Raw genomic sequence first — 23,944 nt, 5'->3', positions numbered from 1 at the left:
TTCGAAAAATACGGTAAAATACGTGATAATAACAGGTAGACATTATTCATGAATTACTTACTTTTTAAAAAGCTCTTAAATGTTAAATAAATCGTTTAACCGCTGATGTAGAGATAATACTAATAATAAAAGACAATATCTTAAAAGAAAAAAAATCCGGAAAAATACAGCAAGAAAAACGCCGGAAACAATCTATTCTTTTTCTCAAAATTTCCAAGAATTTTTTCGAACTAAGAACACTGTGATTATATTATGGAAAGTAGATTAGGTACAGATTTAATTATTATCGATTTTTACTTTGTGTGTCCGAGAACAAAAATAAAATGCCGATCTTATAGTGCAATAAATAATGTGTAAAATGTATTCAGTACTAACAAGAAAATTACATTTATGTATATCTTATTTGCCAAACCATTTTTTTTTACAATGCATTACGTTGTCGATACTGTGTACTAAGAGCAACCGTCGTGATAGCGTTATTTTATCGTATTTTTCAGAACTTAATATAACTTGAAATTTTCTCACGTCTTTGCCCCGTCTATAATGGAATACGGAGAAATATATATTTTACAATATTTTGCGTGATAGAATTTACGCAATTGCATGTATTTCGTTTTAAAGCTTTTTATACTGCATTTCTTTGTTTTTCATTAATCGGATAATGGTAACTTTTATTTAAATTTATTTTGTATCTTCGTATACCGGTATACATTTTCGTATATCTGTATTTCAAACAATTTTATCGTGTAAATGTACAACGTATAATATTACGAACATCGTATTGATTAACATGATACATTGAGGCAGACTTTTATCAAATCATTTTCACGATGTACCGAAAATTAATATGAAAATGATACAGAAAGAATATCTAAAAAATAGATGTACATTCGACATACGTTTGACGACATACGTTTTATAATTTATAAATTGCGAGATTTTTCAATGGTCCATGGTGAATTTGTCCCTGAATATTTAAAATATGAGTCATCATATTTTTACGAAGAGATTGTGTACGAGTATCGTTTTCAGCTTGTTAATGGCGTGTTGTAATAAAGGAATGTTAGTAATTATTTTAATGTGAAACATGATCAGTTTAGATCTTTTAAAGAGGCATTTAGATCTTTAATTAAGCTGATGTAGTATGAATACATTTATAATGAAATATCGTTTCTTTCTAAATTTTGTAGAGCGAAAAATCATTCGAAAATTGCACAATTTTCATTCATTTAGAGTAACATTTCACGACAATTAGAGAATTTATATGCAAATAAAATCCGATAATGATATTAAATTATAACTTCGATAGATATAAATAGTTATATCTATTAAAATTATAATTCGATATCATTATCGGATTTTACTTTGACATCAACATTTGTATAATATATATTTGAGATAATGAAAAATTATAAGATTATCTAACAAACGGTTTATCTAATAAATGGTGGTTTATATCTAATACTATTTCATCGATCACATTAGCGTATTTTGACTTAAATAGTGAAATATAATTATTCAGCAAAGTTAAATCCGATAGAGGATCTCTTTTTCTAATAGAAAAAGCTTTTTTGAAACCGTAAAATGCAGAAAGAGATTTTTACTTGAGCCTTATTAAGTTTTGTTCGTGAATTTTTTTACACGAATCTGACAATGGAAAAAAAAATGTGTCCTTCAATTTCAGAAAAAGTCTCGGTCTCTTTCAACATTCTCTCGAACATTTACCCTTGTCAAGATCTCCAGAAAGCATCTATAGTGTCGATACAAACGTGACATGTTTACCGTATAAGTTCTTATTGATGAAGAATATAATCAAAGAACCTATTTCGTTATCGTATTCTATCGATTTGCCGTTATTGAGAGATACAGGATGAAAGTCTTATTTGTCTCTTTCACGTCATATTAATATTAATTGCGTGCAAGATGATGAAACGCTTAGATGCTATGGTCATGCTTAATTGGAATAGTTTCGTTCGGGAATATGTTCTCTAAATTGCGTAGAGCGAAATGTTTTCAATCTTCAAGTGAAGCTTGTGTAATTATTCGAGTGATGAGTATTTCTAGTAAAAGTCAAAAATTACTTCTATACTCCGTAACAGTCTTATTCAGTTCTGTAAGAGTGAATTTGGTCTCTTACAGAGTGGCGTTAATACTTTGCAACGAATCATATTGTCAAAGACTAATTACGAGGATATTTTTGGAATTTTACTTGCAATTTGCAATATCGATATCACACATTTTATCAATCTGCGAAATATAAATACGAGTTCAATACGATAATAAATTAATACGTTGCTATTGACTAATAACGTTAGTTTTAATATCTCGACAGTTTTAATATGACTTTAGTCTTTAATTGTTTATAGAAAGATTTTTTAACATCAAATAGGAGCAGGTTTTTATTCCTTTTTCTTTATAATTCTTTATAAAAAAAAATATCAGTCAGTGTGGTTCCTGAAAACTCTTTTTACAAAGTGACGTTTTTTTGCGTTTTCTATTTTTCCTTTTATTTGTCACTCCGTACATTTTTTCCGTCAAATTTTGCAACGTTTGTTTGTTCAAACGACATATCGCGTGGTCGTAAGGTTAGTTTAAAGGCACAAAATTTATTTTTGTTTTCCTTGTTAAACCAAAATACATTGTAGAACGACATGGCGCAATCAGCAATGCCTTTGTACCTGAAAGTTTTATGATCACGTAGCTCCGAATATCGTTCACGCGGCCGGCTATGCCAACGATTTGTGTGCCTATAAAAAATCAGACGCGGCGAGAAAATAAGTGAGATAGCCTTTGAAGTTGCAAGGTTTAATTGATGGTTCGCAAAAATAGTTTCGCGTGGTCGACATGGTCAGATGTTCCCAGTATACCGCAATATATTCGATATTGTGTGAATGTTTTAAATAACTTGCACTGTTTACCGATCGACATTTTTTAGATGCATATTCCGGTGTAATTTTGAATTAAATTTTTCGTGACGCGGACACGATAATATAATAATATAATAATTTACGCCAATTGTGTTGTCACGGTGTAAATTTTTTTGCTACTTCGAAGCTTCAATAAAATTTAATCACTGAAATTACTTTTAGGACGAAGGTAATTATTAGGTAGTTAAATTCGCGTGATGAAGTATGATGAAGATATAATGGGATTCGTGTAGACGGAAATTCATTTATCATTTCACCGTCTTCAGCCTTCTAGCGAGGTGCTTAGATAGATTATCAATATCTACTAGCGCCAAGACACCCTCTGATTGCAATGTCCTATTCGAAATGCATTGCTTCGAAATTGCAGCGACGCAGTGCATCGGCGAAATGTAGGATGCTTGAAATTCTGTAATCGTGTAGTGAGTTGAGTGTTCGTGCTTATTTCTCTATTGGGTGTATAGCCGACAGTATCATTATATCGATATCGTTATATTGTTGGACAGGACGGACGGTCGAACTAATTATGGAGTTCCACAAATCACAGTTGTTACATATCGCGATATAGGTACAGTTTAATCAACGAAAACATAAATTCCACTTATACTGTATCCTAAATCCTTGAAGCATATAGAAGACTATATTTCACGTCGTGCACTTAAGAGATGCTATGAATACATCTGTAACGATGATACGAGCGATTTTCAACACGTGTACACATGAATAGGGGACATTAAAATCGTACGAAAATCGTCGCCGAGCTCGTTCGTGAAGTTATTTTCTTTAATTATCGCCGTCATTGATTTGACTGCATCTTCAACGGGGCATTCTCACTTTTGGATCTTAAAAAATCGGTTATTTTTTAAATACTTGTTTATAGTTTAAATCTCGGGATAATTCATCTAGTTTTCATCCGATTGACTCAAAATTTTTAAGAGATATTCACAATATATTTTCCTTTTTTCTCTGAACTACAATCAAGTAAAAATTCTAACTTTTTGATTTTTCGGTAGGAAAAATAAAAAAAAATCGAATTTTTTAATGAAACGTTATCATTTTTGCAAAAATTCATTTTTGCAGTGTATTTCAAAAGAGAACTACATTTATATAAATTAAGAATTTTTTTTTAATTTTTTGTTTCTGATAATTTCTATCTTAAATCATAACAACAGTAAGACGATATTTTTTTGTTTATACGTCCATACTGATTTGCAAATAATCATCAAAACAATATTTTCTATTTGAAAAAATTTGTTAAGCACATTCAAATATAAAAAAATAAATTTACCAATATTCAAGTTTCTAGATTTTATATTTTTTTTTCAAAATATGTTTAAAAATGAGTACAAAAATAATATCGAAAGTGAGAATACCTCCTTAAAGCGAGATCTTTCAATACCACGTTGCTTATTGCGAAGTATAACAAATTACAAAAAAAGAGATCGTTATTTCAAAAATAATATTTGACAAGAACGAGAGGGTGCGATTCTTCCAGAATATGTTGATATCGTGATCCGTGAAACCAATGATCTTATTTTATTGTGATATTTTACCAACCTGCAGTGGGCTCTTACTTTCCAGATGATGAGCCCCCGCATAGGATGGATACAATTGAGCCAGACACATCATTGCCTCGTTGCAAAATTTTAGGCCCATTACTTCTTCGTCTTCTCTTCCGTAGCGAAAAGTCAGCGTCACTTGACCAAATACCTGTAAAAATAACGGTTTAAATTGTTTTTAGAATAATATGATACGATCGTGATTTACACTAACTTTGATAGTATGAATAATTCTATTACAAAAATTTTTCTTTATATACAGAAACTTCGGTTACTACAAACGAGAGACAAACGTAGACAATCAAAGTTTTTTGTTCAGCCCAATTGTTTTATTGTTCTAAGCTTTCAAAAAATCTAGAAAAATTCAAAGTGACTTTTCAACTTTTTTGCTACATTACCAAACGTAATTGTTTAATTAAAAAATTAAAACTTTTATTTTATAAAAATTGATATTTGAGCAATGAGAGAGGAAAATTGTACTTGTGCCAAATAAGTCTCAAATTGCTTACGAAAGATTAAAACATCATTACATATGATATAAAATAGGTTTGACTATATAAGGAATATTCCAATATATATTCCAATATATATTTGATTAAAATGAATAAGCAAGCTAGAAAGTTTGCCAAGATTTTGGCACACGCAATAAATAAAGTGTAGTTTAATACTAATACTTCATTCTTTCTTTCCTTTTCTATATTCTGGAAATTGGAATCGTGCCCGCAGCCGAACTTAATTATCTCGATCAAACGATATGTCATGGAGAAACTTTCCAGTAGATTTAACGCTATAACTAAACAGGATTGTTTATGAGTTCGAAGAGCTTATTTCGGTCACTGAACTTACGTTCCAGATTTGATAGTCTTAGTTCGAAGAGTCTTTTTATAGATATCGACATTTCTTGTAAACGTTAGACAGAAAAAATAATTTGCAATAGGGACTAGAGATTTACATTCTGTATATTTACGTAACTGCACTGAAAAAAGTCTGGTTATGTATAGTGACATAGTATCAATCAAATATTTTGTCAATATAACCAAAAATAATTTTATTGTTCTAAATATTTAATAAGTATTGTCAAATGTGGTATAAGTTACTAAATATTCAGAAAGATATAATTATGTTGACCAAATATTTAATTGATACTATTTTACTATACATTTGGTAGTTACTACAAGTCTTTTTTTTTTCTTTTTTCAGTGTGTGTCTTTTTGATAAACGCGCGTTCCAACACTTGCAAGATAAATGACGTTTCTTAAAAATAAATATTTGTAATTTGTCTCATCTTACCTTCTTTTCGCGCACATACTCGGGATCAACTAACAGGACGCCTAGGAGTTTGTTGTCGTTCTTGCCTTCACCGACGATAATATCTCTGCTGGCTAGGTAAAGCGTCAACTTATTATTCGGCGAGGATTTCTTGTAGACCCTGCAGATTAGAAAATATTTTATGTGAGAGGAAGGTAAATTTAAAAATTGATATTCAGGTGATATCTCGTAGAGTATTAAAAGTTCATACGGTTTTGTTTTATTCTATAAAAAATTAGAAAGTGATCAATGCTGCGATGATGTATAACGTTGTAAATGCAAATTTATTCATTGGATTTATAGCTTGAATATCCAAGAATAGAAAAATGACACCCGCGTCTCCTCTGTATCTAAACAATATTTGATGAGGGTTAATCCTTTGGCTGTAGTTACATTATATCGTTGTATGCACAGCTCGGCTACGGAATGTCATACCAATTAAAAAACGCGAACGCTCTTTCGTTGAAATAAATGCAGGTTTAAAATAATTGACATTTTTGCCTGATAACGATGTATTGAGGTATAGAAAAGAGCCACTACAATGGCGTTTCATTCTAAAAGATTGCTTAGAGGGAGACCGGCTCCGTAGTAGTGCTCCGTTCCGAGAAATCAGTGGGCGTGAAGCCATTATAGTGGCGTGTAGGTGTCAGAGAGTTAAACAATTTATTCGTGCTGCACATAGTTTTTAGTGAACAATCTAAAGTAGAGGACATTAGGAATGCTGAAAGATTGTTCTGCACCGAGGTATCGCAATCCATCGAAGCCTTTCGGCTTCAGAGACTCGTTATATTCCAGTCCATTGTTTCAGCATCGTGTCTTTGCATCCGTCCGAGATAATTTATCGGTTAATTCATCTTGGCAAAGTCGCTTCTGGCTCGCAACAGTTACTAGTGATTATCGTACGGCTTGGTGTAGGTTCGATCCGCTTTATTCCATTTATCATTTATCGAGCGAGCTATCAATTTCACCGGGATTTTGCTTGCCTGTCCGCTTGCCTTCCTACCTGCCTGCCTGCCTGCAATGGCCTGCATGCCCCTCGATATCAACTGTATTCATTTGTTATAATGGCACGTCGTCAAATGTGCAATGCGTACGCATACGCTGAGTAAATACGCTTATTTGAACGCACTCAACTGTATTACTACATCAAAATATGTTTGCATTTGACTCAGGCATCTTTTACGCCCGTTTTTAATGTAACAAAGCACGCGCACGTCATCTCTATTATTTAATATACGACAACAATTAACAATGGCTTTGCTGATCATCAGCCAATTTATTTGAATAATCGCTCAAAAGCAATTAAAATAAATGATTCGTGCTCATCTGCTCATCTGCATTTGTTTCACATAATCAGGATCGCATAACCGTCCATTACAATATTTAACTTTTGTATTAATTAACAATGATAAATTGAATAACGTTTACTCGACATTTTGGCTAGTTTGATAGTGTTTATCTAAAACCCTTATCTCTCTCTCTCTCTCAAACGTCCTGACGATCCCACATTTGTGTCAATACGCATTCGAGAATAGCAAGTCAAGACCGCAATCTCTCTAGGCTTAATGAATTTCCGCCACATTGTCGAGTGTGTATATACGTATTATACTTGAAATTAGTAGATCAAATTGAAGTTCTTAGTTACTAATTAGATTGCAAAACGTGACCAGTTCATTACTAATCTCTCTCAATATAGGTAAAAAAGAAAATGTTGATAAAAAATGAATTAAAAAATTTTAACTTAATTTCAGCACGAAATAAAAATGTGTACTTGAAGTTTATACAACTGTTGAAGCAGAGATATTGACAGAAATAGGAAGATTAATATCACAACGGTCGATATTTTATTTACTATTTGCGATTACGTGTGCGATCAATATCTTCCGCTGCGCGTATGTACATCATTAAGCATCGGTGACTCTTTCTTTCTAACGAAGCGAGGTGTTAATTGATGCAAATATATCTTAGAAGGTGCCTTGTGGCACATCGGCAATGCTGTTTAATTAAAGACTACAATAGAATCCACTCTACTGCGGTTGATCCCGTAGTTTTCGATGGAAAACTTGTCTTTAAATTAAATGCGAGGTCTGAAGCCACGAGCGTATTAATCAAACTTTACCGCGAGATGGTCGTACTTATCATAGAAATGTTTGAAAAAAGCTCGCTGTTACGTTATGTTAAAGCAGGATTTACGACGAACTAATTGCATTTCACGAAGATTTTATTAGATGTCGGCGTTTTCAGTCGGAATCCTTTTTGATGCTCTTTTTCGTATCAGATGGCATTACTATTCACTAATATCATTTAAGAATATTAAAAGATAGCAGAATTTTTTTTATTTTTGAAAGAGGATCGTGAATCATATTAAATATTGTTAAACCATATAAACTCAAGAGAACTATTTTAATTTTAGAGAATTTTTATAAAAATTAATACCAATTTTTAAAAAGTTTAATTATACGTATTTTTTAATAAGAAAGGCGTATAGCGTATGTTTATGGCATTGCCTTTGTCATCATTGTAGCATTTTTAAGATGGACATACATTGAATAACCCCGAATGAAAAAAGGATTTTTATTTCAACGTTTTAGATTATTTTTCACATGGGATTTGATAGTACAATGACATGCAGCTGAAAAACAGAAACGCGCTTCAAAACAAAATAAAATACGAATGAGAAAGTTATACGACCGAATAGTTAAACAATAGAAGCATTTCAAAAGCATGATAAAATATAAAGTATTCCTAAAATGTGTAATAAAAAATATTTAAAGCTGTATAAATATTTAAAAATATTTAAAATAAAGTTTAAAATAAATAGAAAAACAACCACGCGGTCGAAGCGAAAGTTTTTCGCTGCTGTCGGAAATAAAATACTTTAACTTGAAATAGAATCGAAAGTTTGCCCTCTCTGGATTGAATTAATATTTTTTTCCCTATTTTTTATTTAAAAGGCACCAGGAACAATATTGTATCATAATGCTTTCTTCCTGTGCTATCGACTTTTATTTAATTTAAAGTGACAGTTTAATCTTGAAGATCGAAGGATATAACGCTGTTGTAGTTAGAAATGTAGAATATCGGTATTTAATGCCAAATCTTATTATTGTTAATATCGATATTTAATTTTACAAAATATAATAAGTCGGTTTATTTTTAATACTTATTTGTTTGACATATAGACGGAATGTTATATCCTAATGATAAATCATGCATAAAAATTTCTGCTACCATAAATATGCAGTAAACGAAATGTACACTAATATTTTTTCGCGTTTTTTTTTTGTATTAGCTTACAACATATTTTTGTTGTGAGTGGCGAGAGATAACATTACTTTAAAAAAGTTCCCCTCTTTATCACTGTGTAAATTTTAGGTATCATTCTTCCAGACTCTCTTAAGCGAATTATCCCGACCCTGAAGATCTAATAATACTTTTCCTTTTCTCACCGAGCGGGCTACAAATACTGAAATAATCGGGTCAAGAATTTCTCATGACTTTAATTATTTAATTTTCCAACGTCTCAGTTGTACAAACGCGATACATAAACGTCTTTTGATTTGCATTAAATTTCTGTTAAATCTATAGTAATAATATTAAAATTTTAGATTTTTAATTAAATTATTATAATGCGTTTTTTATTTATTATATGAATTTAGATAATTTACGTTGTTTGTTATTGACAATAATTATATCTGTGACGTGTTTGTCACATTTTCAATTTAAATTCTAAATACTAAGTTTAAATGTTAATTAAAAATAGAAGTGTTTACATAATTTTTTAATCGAATTTAAAAGTGAATTTCAGACAAGTGTACTTTCTCAGGAAAGACTTCTAACAAAACTAAAAATATTCTTGACGTACTTAATCTTATTGCAGCCTTATGAAGTATAAAAATAAAGCAATATGAGATGAAAGCTATAAATCTCTTCTCCATCGAATTAAATAAAATTGATTTATTGCCTTCAGACAAGACTAACATATATAAATTTTAACTTATATACTTTTATATTTAGAATAAAAATTTGCTCGATGTTATAACGCAGTTTGGGACTATCGATAGGGACAAGTACCGCACGGACAAGTGTTCTCTGATAAGATTCATATGCATTATAATTATCGTATTCGCAGAAAATCCAGCAGCCTTTGCTTACGCGTAAAGCCGTATAAATCTTTATGGACTTTTTCGCTATGCGATGAGATATTTTTATTATCTATAAAGTGAACTGCCTCGTGAACCTTCGTAATATTTTATTAGAAAAAAATTCTTCAAATTTTCCCCGCTTCAATCTATTGTTAAATCAAGAATGATGAGATTCGCCACAAATTTCCATTGTATAACCTAAATCTATTTAAGAAAGTTAATGAGACGGCACCAAGGATATTTTATTCTGTATTTAAGAATTTTTAAGAATAAAATATTCTCCCAATAATAATAATTACGATTATTCCGTGTATCGATTTTATGATACATAGAAGATTTATAGCATTGAATCCAGAGGTGTATGAAGGATGTTTAACACGTGTAGCAGATGTGTGATGTAATATGCAACAGTATTTTTTGATACCTTACAATTTCTCTTTAGAGGCACAAAAAAGAGATAAATCGTAAAAAAAATTACGATTTATATTTATATAATTGGTTAAGTTTGTATTCGACGTTCTAATGACATATTACCTTTGACTGCTGAATGCAGCATCCGATATGTGGTCCGGACTCGTATCGATTTTTCTGAAATACAGAGGAAACGAGCGGTGTTACTTATCGGAAGACTGCATTTATTTTTATCGTTGGCAAATATATATGAGAGCTATATAAAAGTATGAAATTTTTTGACGTTTGACCACGAAAGGAACATGTAAATATTTAATAAGCGCGATATGATTTATTTATTATTGCAAAATTATTAACATTCGGAATGATGGAGAGGCAATCTCAATTGTTGACATTTCACTTGCCAACAGTAGTCTTGTATGACTTGTTTATTCCTCCCACGTTTCTAGGTTGGAAACTGGAAAAGTGCGGCACGTGTCACGGCAATCTACCACTACGCCACGTTTTTACAGCGGGATTTATTTACTTGTGTTTGGATTCGTATTTGCCATTAGAGTACAGGCAGAAAACAATTTATTTTAAATACTTTAAATTCATCGAAGAAACAATTTATGCAATGCTTCAAGTTGTGTAGGAAAAACATATTCTTTTCGGAATTGCAAAGAGCTTTTTTTGTTTTCCAAGTTTTTTTTTCTGCGGGGTTTCAATTTGGCACTTCAATAATTTCTTACATATATTTTTTTTCATTTCTTGGCTATAACTTCTTGTATTGCCTGAAAAGATCCAAGTTTTACGTAGTTTCGATCAAGGAGCTGACTTCTTAATTACATTTTCGCAAAAAGTCCGTATAGAATTGTAAAAAATCGTAATGAAATTGCTCCGACGCACGGGGTGACACGTGATTTTAATTAATAAGTTAAAACGTGTGGTTTACACTGTAAGCGAGTTATGCGGCTTTGTAATTTGTTGCCGTTTTAATTGCAGGTTGCCATGACAGTTTTGCGTTGTGTATGATAGCCGATTTTGTGCCGCTTTGCGGGAAAACGAAATAAAAATATACACCGGGTATGTGCGCCGAGCGTAGAGGATTTTGTACTCGACGGAGCTTTTATATTTGCAGTTTAATCTCTTCGTGACACACCGGTGAAAAATATTTTTCAGACACTGTCAGAAAAAGCACGATCGGTCAGCTACTGAAAATCAGCTACATCAGTTTCTTTAACATTTCGCGATTGATTTCGGTTAATTAAAATTTGAATACTAATCATGAAACGTGTGTGGCATTAGAGGCAAATTTAATATTATTCTTCTACAATTTCAAAAAACATTTAATCATAATTAACTACATTTTGCATTAATACTAATTTGTTTGACGTCTGATCGTTAAGATACTTGAAATAAGAAATTAGAAGCAGAAAAGAAATTTGTGATAGATTAGAATGTTTTACCAAAGTATTCGCTCGTTAATAGCGGAGCTCTTTCCTTCATTTCGCCAAAAAGCTACAAGTAATTTACGAAGGCTACAGGTATCATCTGTTGATAATCTCAGACGTTCTTAGACTTCGATCGCGTCGCAATTAAGTAGATCGTGGGGCGTGACGCTGATACTACTTCTACGTGATTGTAATTTATCGCAGCGGTAATTGCATTACAGGGAGTTGTATACGATGCACTATACACATTATCCGACCTTGAGAGTGATAGATTACCTGTCAGCTGTATTGGTAACGTTCTTTATTGCATCACTGTTCGTACTGATTTGCGCAATGTGCTATCCCTTACTATCTTTAATAGCTAAGTGCTAAAATTGGTGCCATAATTGGACGCTATAAGAATCTCATTTTTTTTAATGAAATTAAATTAAGCTAACGTTTTCCTTTCGCCCTTTATCAGCGAGTGCAATGTTAACAGACTTAATTAATCACAGCTCTTATCTATAAATAATTTGCAATATTGCGTTTATTATTTTTATTATAAAGTTGATTGAAATATCGTTCGTATTTGATTATATATTTTGGAATGACAGCTAGGAGAAATTAAAAAAAAAAAGCTATCGAGAATGTGTGTGCTAGAAATTACTTTTATAACATGCTTTTATTTAATAAATCTGGTTATGCGAGTCATATGTTTCTCTGTATACCTTTCCATTAACCCAATTAGAAATTATCCACGTAAAAAGAATGTCCAATATAATGTGAACCTCTTAGCCCGTTAACTTATTCTCTCTGTAATCTCTTATGCTTTAAAATGTCAAAGCAGGAATATTTCATAAAATCGTCACTGATTTTAATATATCCCATCTTGTTCCTGTTATGCAAATGTACAATTGGCATCGAATAGCATAATGGCGCATAAAACAGCACTGTGCAACGGGTAACACCGATTGAAATGCGCATATCGCGAACAATAAACAGAAAAAGCTGTAACCTAGCGTTAAGATCGCATAAATCGTTGGTGTATAAACATTTAAAATGGCATCTGTTGCAACCGGCACGGAAATGCATTTTTGATTATATTTTACGGTGAATGCTGTGGATTAATCGCGCAAAATTCTAACGTCCAATCTTTTCTTCCAGTAAAACAATATATAAACGTAGAGATTTTAACATTTCGTTTTCTTAACACGAGAAAATATAATACAACTTTGGTAATTTTCTATTCTTGTTTTCGATCAGTGAAGAGTTATTTTGACATTATTATATTATGAGAATTATTTGTATTATATTCACATATCTTCAAATTTTTGCATTGTATGTACATAATTAAAAAAATTGAAAAAAGTTTTAATTATTTAAATGAAGTCAAAATGGGTCCAATGTTAAATGAAGCTAACAGAACTTGACATCTTATTTTCTCCATCAACTATTGCTATATTATAAAATGTTATTCGAAATATCGATTTTTTGTCAGATTCTATTTGTAAGATCTATTATGAAAAAAGAAATGATTCCTCAATGAATTTTTTCGCACATTTGGAGTTTTACGTGAAAGCATTCGGAATTTTAATATTCATTATTTACTGAAACTGATATAGTTATAATAATGATTATGATGTAAGATTCATTAGAATTCTTTATATATATAGTTACAGAAAAGACATTTTATACCTACTACATTGATGGTTGCACATATTACTACAAATACTTTATAATACACTTGGGTTTCTGTTTACAATATTTTTTTATACAATTCACAGTTGCACAGTTTTTTTAACATGTTTTATTTACATTTACACAGTTTTTTTAACATGTTTTAAAATAAAATAGACGTCATCATAATTGACACAAAACGACGAGACAAATATTTCGAGCGAGGGAAGAGATTTTTTCCAATAGTAAGAAAACAAATTCGTTGTACTATAACGAAAAGTGATAAATAAAATATTGATTAAAAAAATTTTTTTTAATATTTTTCTTTTATGTGTTTATTAAATAAAATATTTTCAGTGAATATATATGTATATATGTACATATACATTTCTATATTATAAATTGCTTTTTATATAATTTGCTTTACTTTAACATGAGTTTTATACAATACTTTTTTGCAAATTAATTTTTACATCATTCTTTTGCCCGCTATACAAAAAGAGGCCCAAGTTTAATGTATATTTCATAGTAATAAATATACTTAACAATAAGGATATATATATATAAGTGTACTTATAATAAGTATAAATGTGTTTTGCAATTTAAGTGATGGAGTCGATTATCTTCAAGAAACGAGCATTTTCAGGAAAAATGTTTCAGGTGAAAATTGGTGAAAAGGGGCTAAATAATGAAAGATAAAACCCTCCATAATTATCCTCCTTCGGATCGTACAATTTTTATGTCTGAAATATTTTTTCCGAAAATATTTTTCTCACGATAACGTATCACTTAAAATGTAACAAATCCTGTATTACTGCACGCACTACAATATACATATTATTGTAAGCATTACTATAATAAATATGTCTTTCATATCATGTCGTGCGTAGCCACGAGAACGTAATTACCGCTATCTACACGAACAATATTCCCGCATCTCCTAGATAATCTAGATTAATACATCGCTTTGAGCGTTTAGCAAAATGTGCAGTGTATCTGCGCGCATCGCATGTGCGTAATCGAGTGACCACAGTTTCACCTTTATCAATCATGGTTTTCGAATTGAATGCGACCGCGACAATCGCTCGTTTTTCTCCAGATGATGCATCGAAACGTGCATTGGTCGTTTCGCACCGCGGTCCCCATTATCGAACGTTGTTTTACGCGGACTGCGTGACTTGACGTAGCAGAATTCTCGCGGCCCAGGTGCAAGCAAACGGAAATGAATGTCGCCTCGTAAGCTATTGCGGGGACTTGAAACTTAAAGCGGAGCGGATGGAATAAAATTTTTTCATTGTCGATGAAAGCGCGCGTAATGTGCTTTCGATGCATGAAGTTCGCGCGAACGTGCCAAGAGGAACCAAATATACAAATGACGCGATGTTTGACGAAGAAATGCAGTTTTGTACGCGCGCGTCAAAATTAAACAGCTTTTCAATCGCGATGAGGAATTTTCTAATTCGAATAATCTTTACATAACTAAAAACAAAAAAAGAAATTTTTGATAAATTACCAATAAATTTTTACGAAGCGTATATATTCGGTTGTAATGCTACAAGTCCTAAAAGATATCTCTAAAGCTTTTATTCTCTTCTATACAGAATATATATTGGACATATACTCGTATATTTAATATCAAAGGCAGAGACGTTTAAACCACATCGATACAAGTTATTCAACGGCAATGTCAGTGTTACTTGAATGCCTCGTCAAAACAGATTTCGGGAAATCATTGTCCGTCGACGTATACGCGCAATCGCAAAATGGATAGTTTCAAAGGGTCAAGGTTCAATATTTTGGCGGCGATGGTACGATCTGTATCGCGATTGGCATATCGGAAATGGGAAATAAATCCCATGAGCCGAAAGCTGCCGCTCTTTTCCCTGCGGGTCTGATCAAATGGCCGATATTCTTATCGCGTCCACGTGATATCTTGTTGATGCTCGGTTGGCCTCGGTGGATTACAGTTTATTCAAGCGACGGCGTGTAACGCGATGAGACCAGCTAAGCCACCATCGCGTAGCACCAACCAGGCGCTTGGTTATGGCCTAGCGGGGTCGTTGCGAATACGAGGTCCCAGACGGTCGTCTATTTTGTTATTATAATGAAACGGTCTCTTGTTATCGCGCCGAGAAAATAATTTTCTTTGACCGAGAAAATAATTTTCCTTTGTTACGAATTTTCATCTCACGATTTTCTTATTAAACGTGCTTGGAAATTTTGCAAATTGCTCAATAAGGCCAAAGCGAATAGAAAACGTACGGACAATACTTTTTTCTTAACAATTATATGTCCGGAACGAGATCATTAATTTTCATTCATCGAGGAATCTTCAGAATTCTGGGGGTTTTCATTTTCTAAGAGAAAAGCTATTAACACGAAATAATTAAGAATTAAAATTAATAAATATTTTATAATTAAGAATTACGACAATTCTATAGAAATTTTTTAATTTGAATTTTCTAAATCGTACATTAAAGGTTTTTTTTTCGGGTTTAACATTTTCTTGTACTTCTAGAGTTCTGCCAAAAAGTATCACGACTCAAATCGATCTTCATTGAAAGAAAAAGAAAGAGAAAGTTGCTAATAAATTATCTTATAGTGAAAGAATAAGTTCGTAAAGTTTCGATCTTGTCATCATCCCTTATCTCTTACATATAATCAGCGAAACTTTTCGCAAAACGTTTCAGAAACTTTAAATTTCTCAGTGAAAAAATTCGAGAATTTTAGCTGTTTAGAACTTGTACCGATTGTATCAGCATTCTGGAAATTCTGGACTGATAACTTCACAGAGGCAGATGTCCATGCACCGTCGCTCAGAATTCATTGTTTCGCGTTCGAATGACATGCAATCGTAACGCGAATCAATGAACGTACCATGTTGAACCGCGCTGCATGGGACAATCTTGCTAGTAAATGGATAGGGCAACGATGCACGTTATGATTCAATATCATCGAGAGGCTATTGATATCTTGACATACGTTACATACAAGCTCTATTGACATTATTTGCTCGGTTAGTATGATCATCTTGCGCCGTTTGCACTTTATGCGATTACAATCGCACATATTGCATTTTTCTTAACCACTTGAGTTCGGAGTAATAAAAAGTACGCATTCTGCTAGTAATAAATCTGATTCAAACCAGTTAAGATAGAAACGCAATTGAAGATATTGATATTCAACATATTCTTTTGTAGAATACGTATTTTGTAGCGAATGTAATGGATAACGAATGGAATACATATTTTGTTGTATTACCATTATATTAAAACACGAATAATATTGATACAGTATATGTATCTTATTGTAAATATCGTTGAATTAAAATTTAAACGATAGTAGCATTCAAATATAAATTGTTCGATTCTACTAATTTCCATCTATTGTTTCGGACGTTTATCGCATTTAATTGCGCAATTTCCTTGAACTAATTATGAAATGGTGATACGAATATGTTTGAGGCATTATGCTCGTATGTCATTTCGATTAAAAACTATATTACGTCATTCTCAATCGGATTTGATCCTATCAAGTTTAAATCTCTTCAATCCTCTTAAAGTCTTTCTTTCCTTAGCAGTGGGGTACTTTGTAAAAAAAATTAGAAAATAGCTATTCGTTAGTTTTTATTCTTTTTGATCGTATATAATTATTAAAATCTTTTTATGTTACATCAGTAGCTTAGAAAAGTGCCAACTCGGCGTAAGTATATTGAAAAGAAAACTGTCCGGTTATAAGATTAATGATAACACATTGAATTATTTTGTAAGATTCATTAACATTCCTGTTTTAGTTCTTCGTAAAAATTTCGCAATTAATTTCTTGATGAAATATAAATCATAATAATAAAGGTAGTAGGCCGTGAACTCTTAAAGCTACGATTAGCTTCTTTGAAAGTTGATGAAGTATTGATTATTGAAATATTGTCAGTAGATGAGAGCAGTTTTAATAACGGTCCATAGAACACTTTAGGATCATGGAACTTTGCAAATGTGCCAATTATCATAGCGCCTTTTCTGTTCTTTAAAAAAAAATAGCAACATGATTTTTCCTATATTATATTATTCAGTTTAATGAAGTAGCAGCCTACTTGAAAATTAATTAGCTTGATAAGAGCTTTCAGCACTGAAAGCCACAAGTTTCGATAACTCGTCAAACCCTTAAATATTGCATAACTTTTTCCATTTTGTTAAAAAAAAAATTATTAAAAATTTTTAACAATAAAACTTTGAGCACAATATCCATTGTGCGTGACTAATCTAATTTTATAACATTTACTATATAATTCTTTCATTTTTTTTATTGTTATTTACTGACGCTGCTAACTTTATGTGCGTGTACAAATTGATAAAACAAGTTAATTTTTTTATTAATGTAATTAGTATGCACAAAGTTACGTATAATTTTATAACTACGTAAATTAATAATTGAATAAATATAATTATTTCAGCGTTAGCAGGCGTGTGCTATAATATCACGATTAATTTATTTTGAAATCTAAGCGTTAAGTATTATCGCAAACCTTTCATCATTCAAAATTTCTCAAAAGCTGCACAGGGGTTTTGAATTTCAAATAATAAGTTGAAATCCGTTTTGAATGAGTTTTCTCGCAGTGTACCATCTGTTAGATTAAAACGCGAATCGATCTGATGTACTACGTGGATTATTCTATATTTCTTTTGAGATTTCTCTCTCTCTCTCTCTGTTTTTATTTTTTTTTTGTTTTTTTTTATTTGTGAAATCGTTTATTGCATGGCTTACGTTATTTGTTTTTAATATATGTAGCAAAACAGTAATACTAGATATATGCTCGCGGAATATGTTATCATAGATATATGAAAGAAAACAGCGAATAAACCGACCGCGGAAGAATGTCTAGCAAAATTCATTGAGTAAAAGCGGTGACATTGCCGAAGCAATTTTCTTTTGTGAGCGCGATGGTGAGGCCTTTCTTCGTTGCGCCGTCTAAGGAAAGTGCTCGTAGCTCAGAGGTACTTTCCCCGAGCTTCAAATTTATTATGTACCTTTCTATGGCGCGATCGCTGTGTCGTAATTAAGATCCATGAATTTCTCGATTATACACTTGCTTTCCTTCGATACTTAGAATACGCTTTTGTACGAATAGAGATACTGTTTCTTTTATATGTTCCCTTATACAACGGATAATCCTAAAGAATATGAATAATAGCGAGCGGTATTTTTATAAAATCTTGAAACTGGGAATCTGTTCAACTGTTATAAAGGACACACGCACACGACACACATTCTTGATATACTTTTGATTTTTATAACGTTACTTGGTATTAAATTTTGCTACTGCTTATTCAATGCTCGGTTTGAATGCTATTGAAAAATGCATTTCTTCATCTGGTTTATATTCGACGGAGAAGCATCTTGTTTTGTATTAACTTCGGCGATCTCGTAGAACACGAAATGCATAATTTCAATCGGTTGCCTTTTTTTCTGCGAGAAAATGGTTTTATCTCACGTGCTACGTATGCTTTGCATACGTATGGAGTATAACAGAAATACTCTCATGGCTACGCATCTATTCGTACATTCGTTACTCAACATGACAAAAAAAAAAAAAAACAGATATATACATTAACACTTTATTGTTCGTGTAAAACGGGACGAGACAAGCGCGGACATTGCTTTCATCAGCTTTTTCTAGTTCATTAAAAGTCGTAATACTACGTCAACAACTTTGCTCTTCTTCCGTGTAAAAATAAAAAGACGTGTAAAAATAAAAATATGTAATGCTAAGCAATTTGTCAAGTCAGTTTTAAACTTTACATTTTGTGAATTTATTAACTTATCAATAAATTAATAAAGTTACTTATTATTATATATAATATTAGGATGGTGTAAACAAATTTGGCAATTTATCGTGGGATTAACGTGCAATTGATGTTCGATTGTGGGTGCGTATTTTCATACCCATGCAAATTCACATATAATAAGTTATGTATTCGTCAAAACAACAATTTCCCTCATGAGAGGGAAATTGTTGTTTTGACGAATACATAACTTTACAGTGGCGTTCATTATAGGAATTTATACGTTGTGTAAGACGGCGTATTATACAGTGCATAATACGGTTTCATTAGTCGCTATTACAATAAAGTTCTGTTCTTCTTATAATTATATAAGTTTTATTAATTATATATTATATAAGTTGCTAAATTTCATTAAGTGCATTGCACATCTATAGATATGCGTTGTAAACAAAAATAAAAATACGCAATTATGTTCTAAACAAGTTTTAATTCCAAAATGTTATTGTCATTGAATGATAATTATTTACAATATTTTATTAATTTAATGATATTTATAATGTAGTGATTTAAAATATTTATAATCTTGGTTTTTATAAACACAAGTAACCTAATTATTAATTTAAGTTAGAAGTAATCACTGGAGTGTTTTTTACTCTAACATCAGAAAAATTAAGCTCACGTTACAGTAATTTTTTTTTATTGATCTAAGATCCATATTTATCTTTCATTCGACAATTTTGAGACCCAATCTGTAAAACAGAAACACACGTTATGACTCATACCTCGTATCTGTTGAAACTAGTTGGGTGTAGAAAACACCTAATTGTTTACGTTGTAAAATCAATTAAGTACAATAAGAGTTTAAATTATAAATTCCAAATAATATTGAGTTTTTAAAAAAATTTTCGAGTTAAAAGGTATAAGTTATTAATGTCTTCTGTTTATACGATATGAAAAGTTCACATGTTTCTCTCTCTCTCTCTCTCTCTCTAAATGTGTATTTTTATTTTTATTGAAAAATACTTCAAATAATTTTTACATTTACATAATATGATAAACAAATATAATAAAAAAAAGAATCACTTATAATAATTTGGCAAGAGCAAATACAATAACTTTATATGATAGCGACTTAGCTTTATTTTTTAATGTTATAAAATACATATTACTTATTTCATTTCTTTTAGTAACTATTTTTTATGTATGAACCTTTTGCATATATAATCTCAAAGGAAACCTTCAATATAAAAGCGTTTTCTTTTTCATTTTTTAAAAATATTATCGTAATAAGCTGTTTAATGTGCTTCTCCCGTTTGTTCAATTTTCTTGGTTTCTCCTTGCTTTTCTCAGAAAATATTGACTAAATCTGTATACATAATGTCCTTAGATATTAATAAATTATAAAACAATAATATATACAATATATTAATAATGATTAGGGTGTAAAGATTATCTCGAGTGATTTCGTGTTTACGCAAAAAAGGGATGACTATTCCTGAGTTAAAAGGAAAAAAAGTAAGCACACTATCAATCTGCGAGCTGTCTATCAAATTTACGTATGATAGCGTTCTAGAGTTAGTGCCAGTGGCTATACGAGGCGAATAATTTTTATTTATCTTGGGATATTATTCTGTCAAATGCGTTATTAATTTTTTAGGAAAATATTCGATGTTTAGAGACGTTTATTTATGACGCGATTAATAATTTCGTTTTGACATTAAGAATATACGTCGAAATCGTTTTTTTTTCCGGCGTCTATTATCTTACTATTTTTATTGATAACGATCGTCGACCGAATGCATCAATCAATGTCACTCGTCAATTTGTTATTTACGCGACACCCTCCGGGGAGTAAAAAAAAAATACGAGTCGCAACTTTTACATGCAGGTTATTTTCTTAAGAAATTGCTCCGCTGCGCAGTATTTGATATACACACGTATTGTTTTATCCAATTTTTATATTATTTCTTATTCCATCAAATAAAATATAAATAATAATATGTTTTAAGATATTAGTTATATGAAATAAAACTCTCTTATTATTATGTAATAATATAGTTTTATAAAGCGTATATTTTTCTGTTTTATATACGAATTTATTTTATTAATTAATCGATACAACTAAACTTACTAAATGCAATTGTGTTATCACTGTCCAATTTATATATATATTTTGCATGCCATTTTTGCATGTGCTTGCAGTAATATAATATAAAAGTATATGCGATAACAATACGCCGAATATAATAATATTGTATTTGTTATTATTGATTTTGTCTAAAATTGTTTGCTTGATGGCCATAACATGTTATTAAATAAATTATATATATATATATATATATATATATATATATAAATTTCTAGATTTTTACATAAGAAGTATGTAATATAAAATCTCACTTTATAAATAGACGTGAATACATCAATCGTTTGTATCGCAATTTTTTCCAATATTTTTTTTTGTTTTATCATAATAATTGTATTTTACAAAAAAATGTTTTTACAACGATATAAAAGAACTTGTCAAACAAAATGTTTTTTTATTAACAAAAATAACTTTCTATAAATAATACACCTCGTATTTAGAAACTTATATATATTTTTTGTTAATAAGTGATCAATAATTTACATTTGTTGATATATTTTCTATGGCGTAATGGATTTTTCGAAAATATTTTAATTTTATTTATTACTTTTGTTTTGACATTTTGTTTGACAAGCTCTTTTATATCGTTGTAAAAACATTTTTTTGTAAAATACAATTATTATGATAGAAGAAAAAAGAAATATTGGAAAAAATTGCGATACAAACGATTGATATATTCACGTCTATTTATGAAGTGAGATTTTATACTACATACTTCTTTAGACATTACTCGAGATAGGATGTAATGCGTTCCATCATGAATATATTCATGATGAATTGTATACTTTCCAACATTGTTTGATAGCTGTAAATTTTGTGCGATTACTTCACATTGTCCACTTATTTCATTTAACACATAATTTGTTGTATGAAAAAAATATCACATAGGGAATTTATTTTATGCTACAAATCAAAAGCTTACACTTTTAATGAAAACGCATCATACTGGCAACATGTTTTTATTTCTGATTAAGTTTTTCTAAAAAATAATATTTGATGAATTTGCAACATAAAATACTCGCAATATCCAATATCTAAATAATTTGTTTCATGACTGGTATACGTAACACAATTATATTTTAAAAACTTTTATAAGTCTCTAGATAGATACAAATACAAAAATATTCTTGTTTAATTTACAAGTAGAGCATGCAGTAATTTCTAATGGGGTAATATCACATTTCATTCCGTGTTGAGATTTTTTGTGAAAATAGAATGGTCTTATCCTTGACCGCGTGCTTTCTTTTTGCAACGCACACAATTCTGTGCTACTCAACATTTTCTGTCGCCCGCAGCTATTTCGCTGTCAACACTGTTGAAACATTCCAGATAATTGGCCTTGTTATCATTAATTAAATGAAATTATACACTAATGAACATAGAATTCGAGAAAAATATGAATCCTCCGGAAATGAAGAATTTTTATAGGAATGTTTCTTCTTTTCAATGGTGCTCCGTATTATATAATTAATTAAACCCGCAATGTATTGAGATAATTGACTTACGATTTATTACTTTGCGTGATATTGTCACGGAGTAACGCAGTAAAATTTTTTCGATTTAAGCGTAGTATCGAAAATGGGTAACCAGAAGACGGAAGAATCTTAAGGAGAGCTTTGATGTGTCGATCCAAATCGGGTGATAAAAAATGGATCGGGTCCCTCGCGGGTTGCTTTCGTTCTAGTGTTGCACGCGGGGGCGTATCAAACTCAATGTACTGTTGCATAAGTGTTCCGGGCATTACTATATTCTAATACACATGCACCGCCCGTGTACGTCATGCCACGCCACGCCGTAAATATCGACTTGGAATCGGGTGGTATAAATACGTGAAAGAGGTAGAGAAAGACGCGGAGAAAGTACACGGATAAAAGAACATCTCAAGGGGAATTCCGTTATTCATATTTCACAAGCGCGAAGAGGAACTCGCATCGCTCTTACGGATGTTTTTACTTCGTTGAGCCGTGTTGGTCTTGCTTTTCGAGTTTCCAGCAACCAGAATTTGATATTTTTCTCGCACTGCTAATTATACATAGCGTAAAGAGTAATTACAAACACACATATACACATAGTCACAGCTTTTTTTTTTTTTTTTTTTATTAGATTACGGTCGCATATAACTTTAGTTATGATGAAGAAAAATGGGATGCACATAAGTCGCATGTTTCGCAGTATTTTACAACTTTGCGGAACTTTTTACGCAATGTAAAAATACCTCTTGCGAATACGTGTACTCTATAATAAGAGTGCGTATAGTGTACATAAAAAGAGAGGCTGGAACATCGCGTCACCAGCACATTACGTGATGCTGCATGAATTTTCTTGTAAACGTCACGTTTATTAAATTCTTTTCGTAACAGAGATGTGACTTTGTAGTAAAATAAAATAAAACGTAGAAAGGGATAAGTGTGTATAACAAAAGTAAGGATATAATACAGATATATATATATATATATATATATATATATATATATATATATATATATATATATATATATATATATATATATAGTAAGTAATGTATAATGTAAAGTAATGTATAATGTAAAGTTATAGACATTCTGGGCTGCCTGCAATTGTAT

General features: G+C 31.1%; 2 protein-coding genes across 6 annotated transcripts in view; one reads left to right on the top strand and one right to left on the bottom strand.

Annotated features, from left to right (window-relative positions):
- Positions 1 to 23,944, bottom strand: part of LOC105201980 (arrestin homolog) — a 199,214-nt gene that overhangs the window by 19,230 nt on the left and 156,040 nt on the right. For 4 of the 5 annotated variants that reach the window (XM_026132365.2, XM_011170302.3, XM_039454217.1 and 1 more), the window contains 3 exons: positions 10,471 to 10,524; positions 5,774 to 5,912; positions 4,482 to 4,634 (listed from right to left, as the gene is read on the bottom strand). In XM_026132365.2, coding sequence (XP_025988150.1) covers positions 4,482 to 4,634; positions 5,774 to 5,912; positions 10,471 to 10,524 — 346 coding nt within the window. The remainder of the gene's footprint in view (positions 1 to 4,481; positions 4,635 to 5,773; positions 5,913 to 10,470; positions 10,525 to 23,944) is intronic. The other variant, XM_011170304.3, reaches the window with a different exon arrangement.
- Positions 1 to 23,944, top strand: part of LOC105201982 (14 kDa phosphohistidine phosphatase) — an 83,113-nt gene that overhangs the window by 21,576 nt on the left and 37,593 nt on the right. The window lies entirely within an intron of this gene.

The sequence above is a fragment of the Solenopsis invicta genome, chromosome 1 (assembly GCF_016802725.1).
Source record: "Solenopsis invicta isolate M01_SB chromosome 1, UNIL_Sinv_3.0, whole genome shotgun sequence".
Taxonomy (NCBI): Eukaryota; Metazoa; Arthropoda; class Insecta; order Hymenoptera; family Formicidae; genus Solenopsis; species Solenopsis invicta.
Note: the sequence above shows the minus strand (reverse complement) of the source record. Positions and strands in the feature narration are given on the sequence as shown.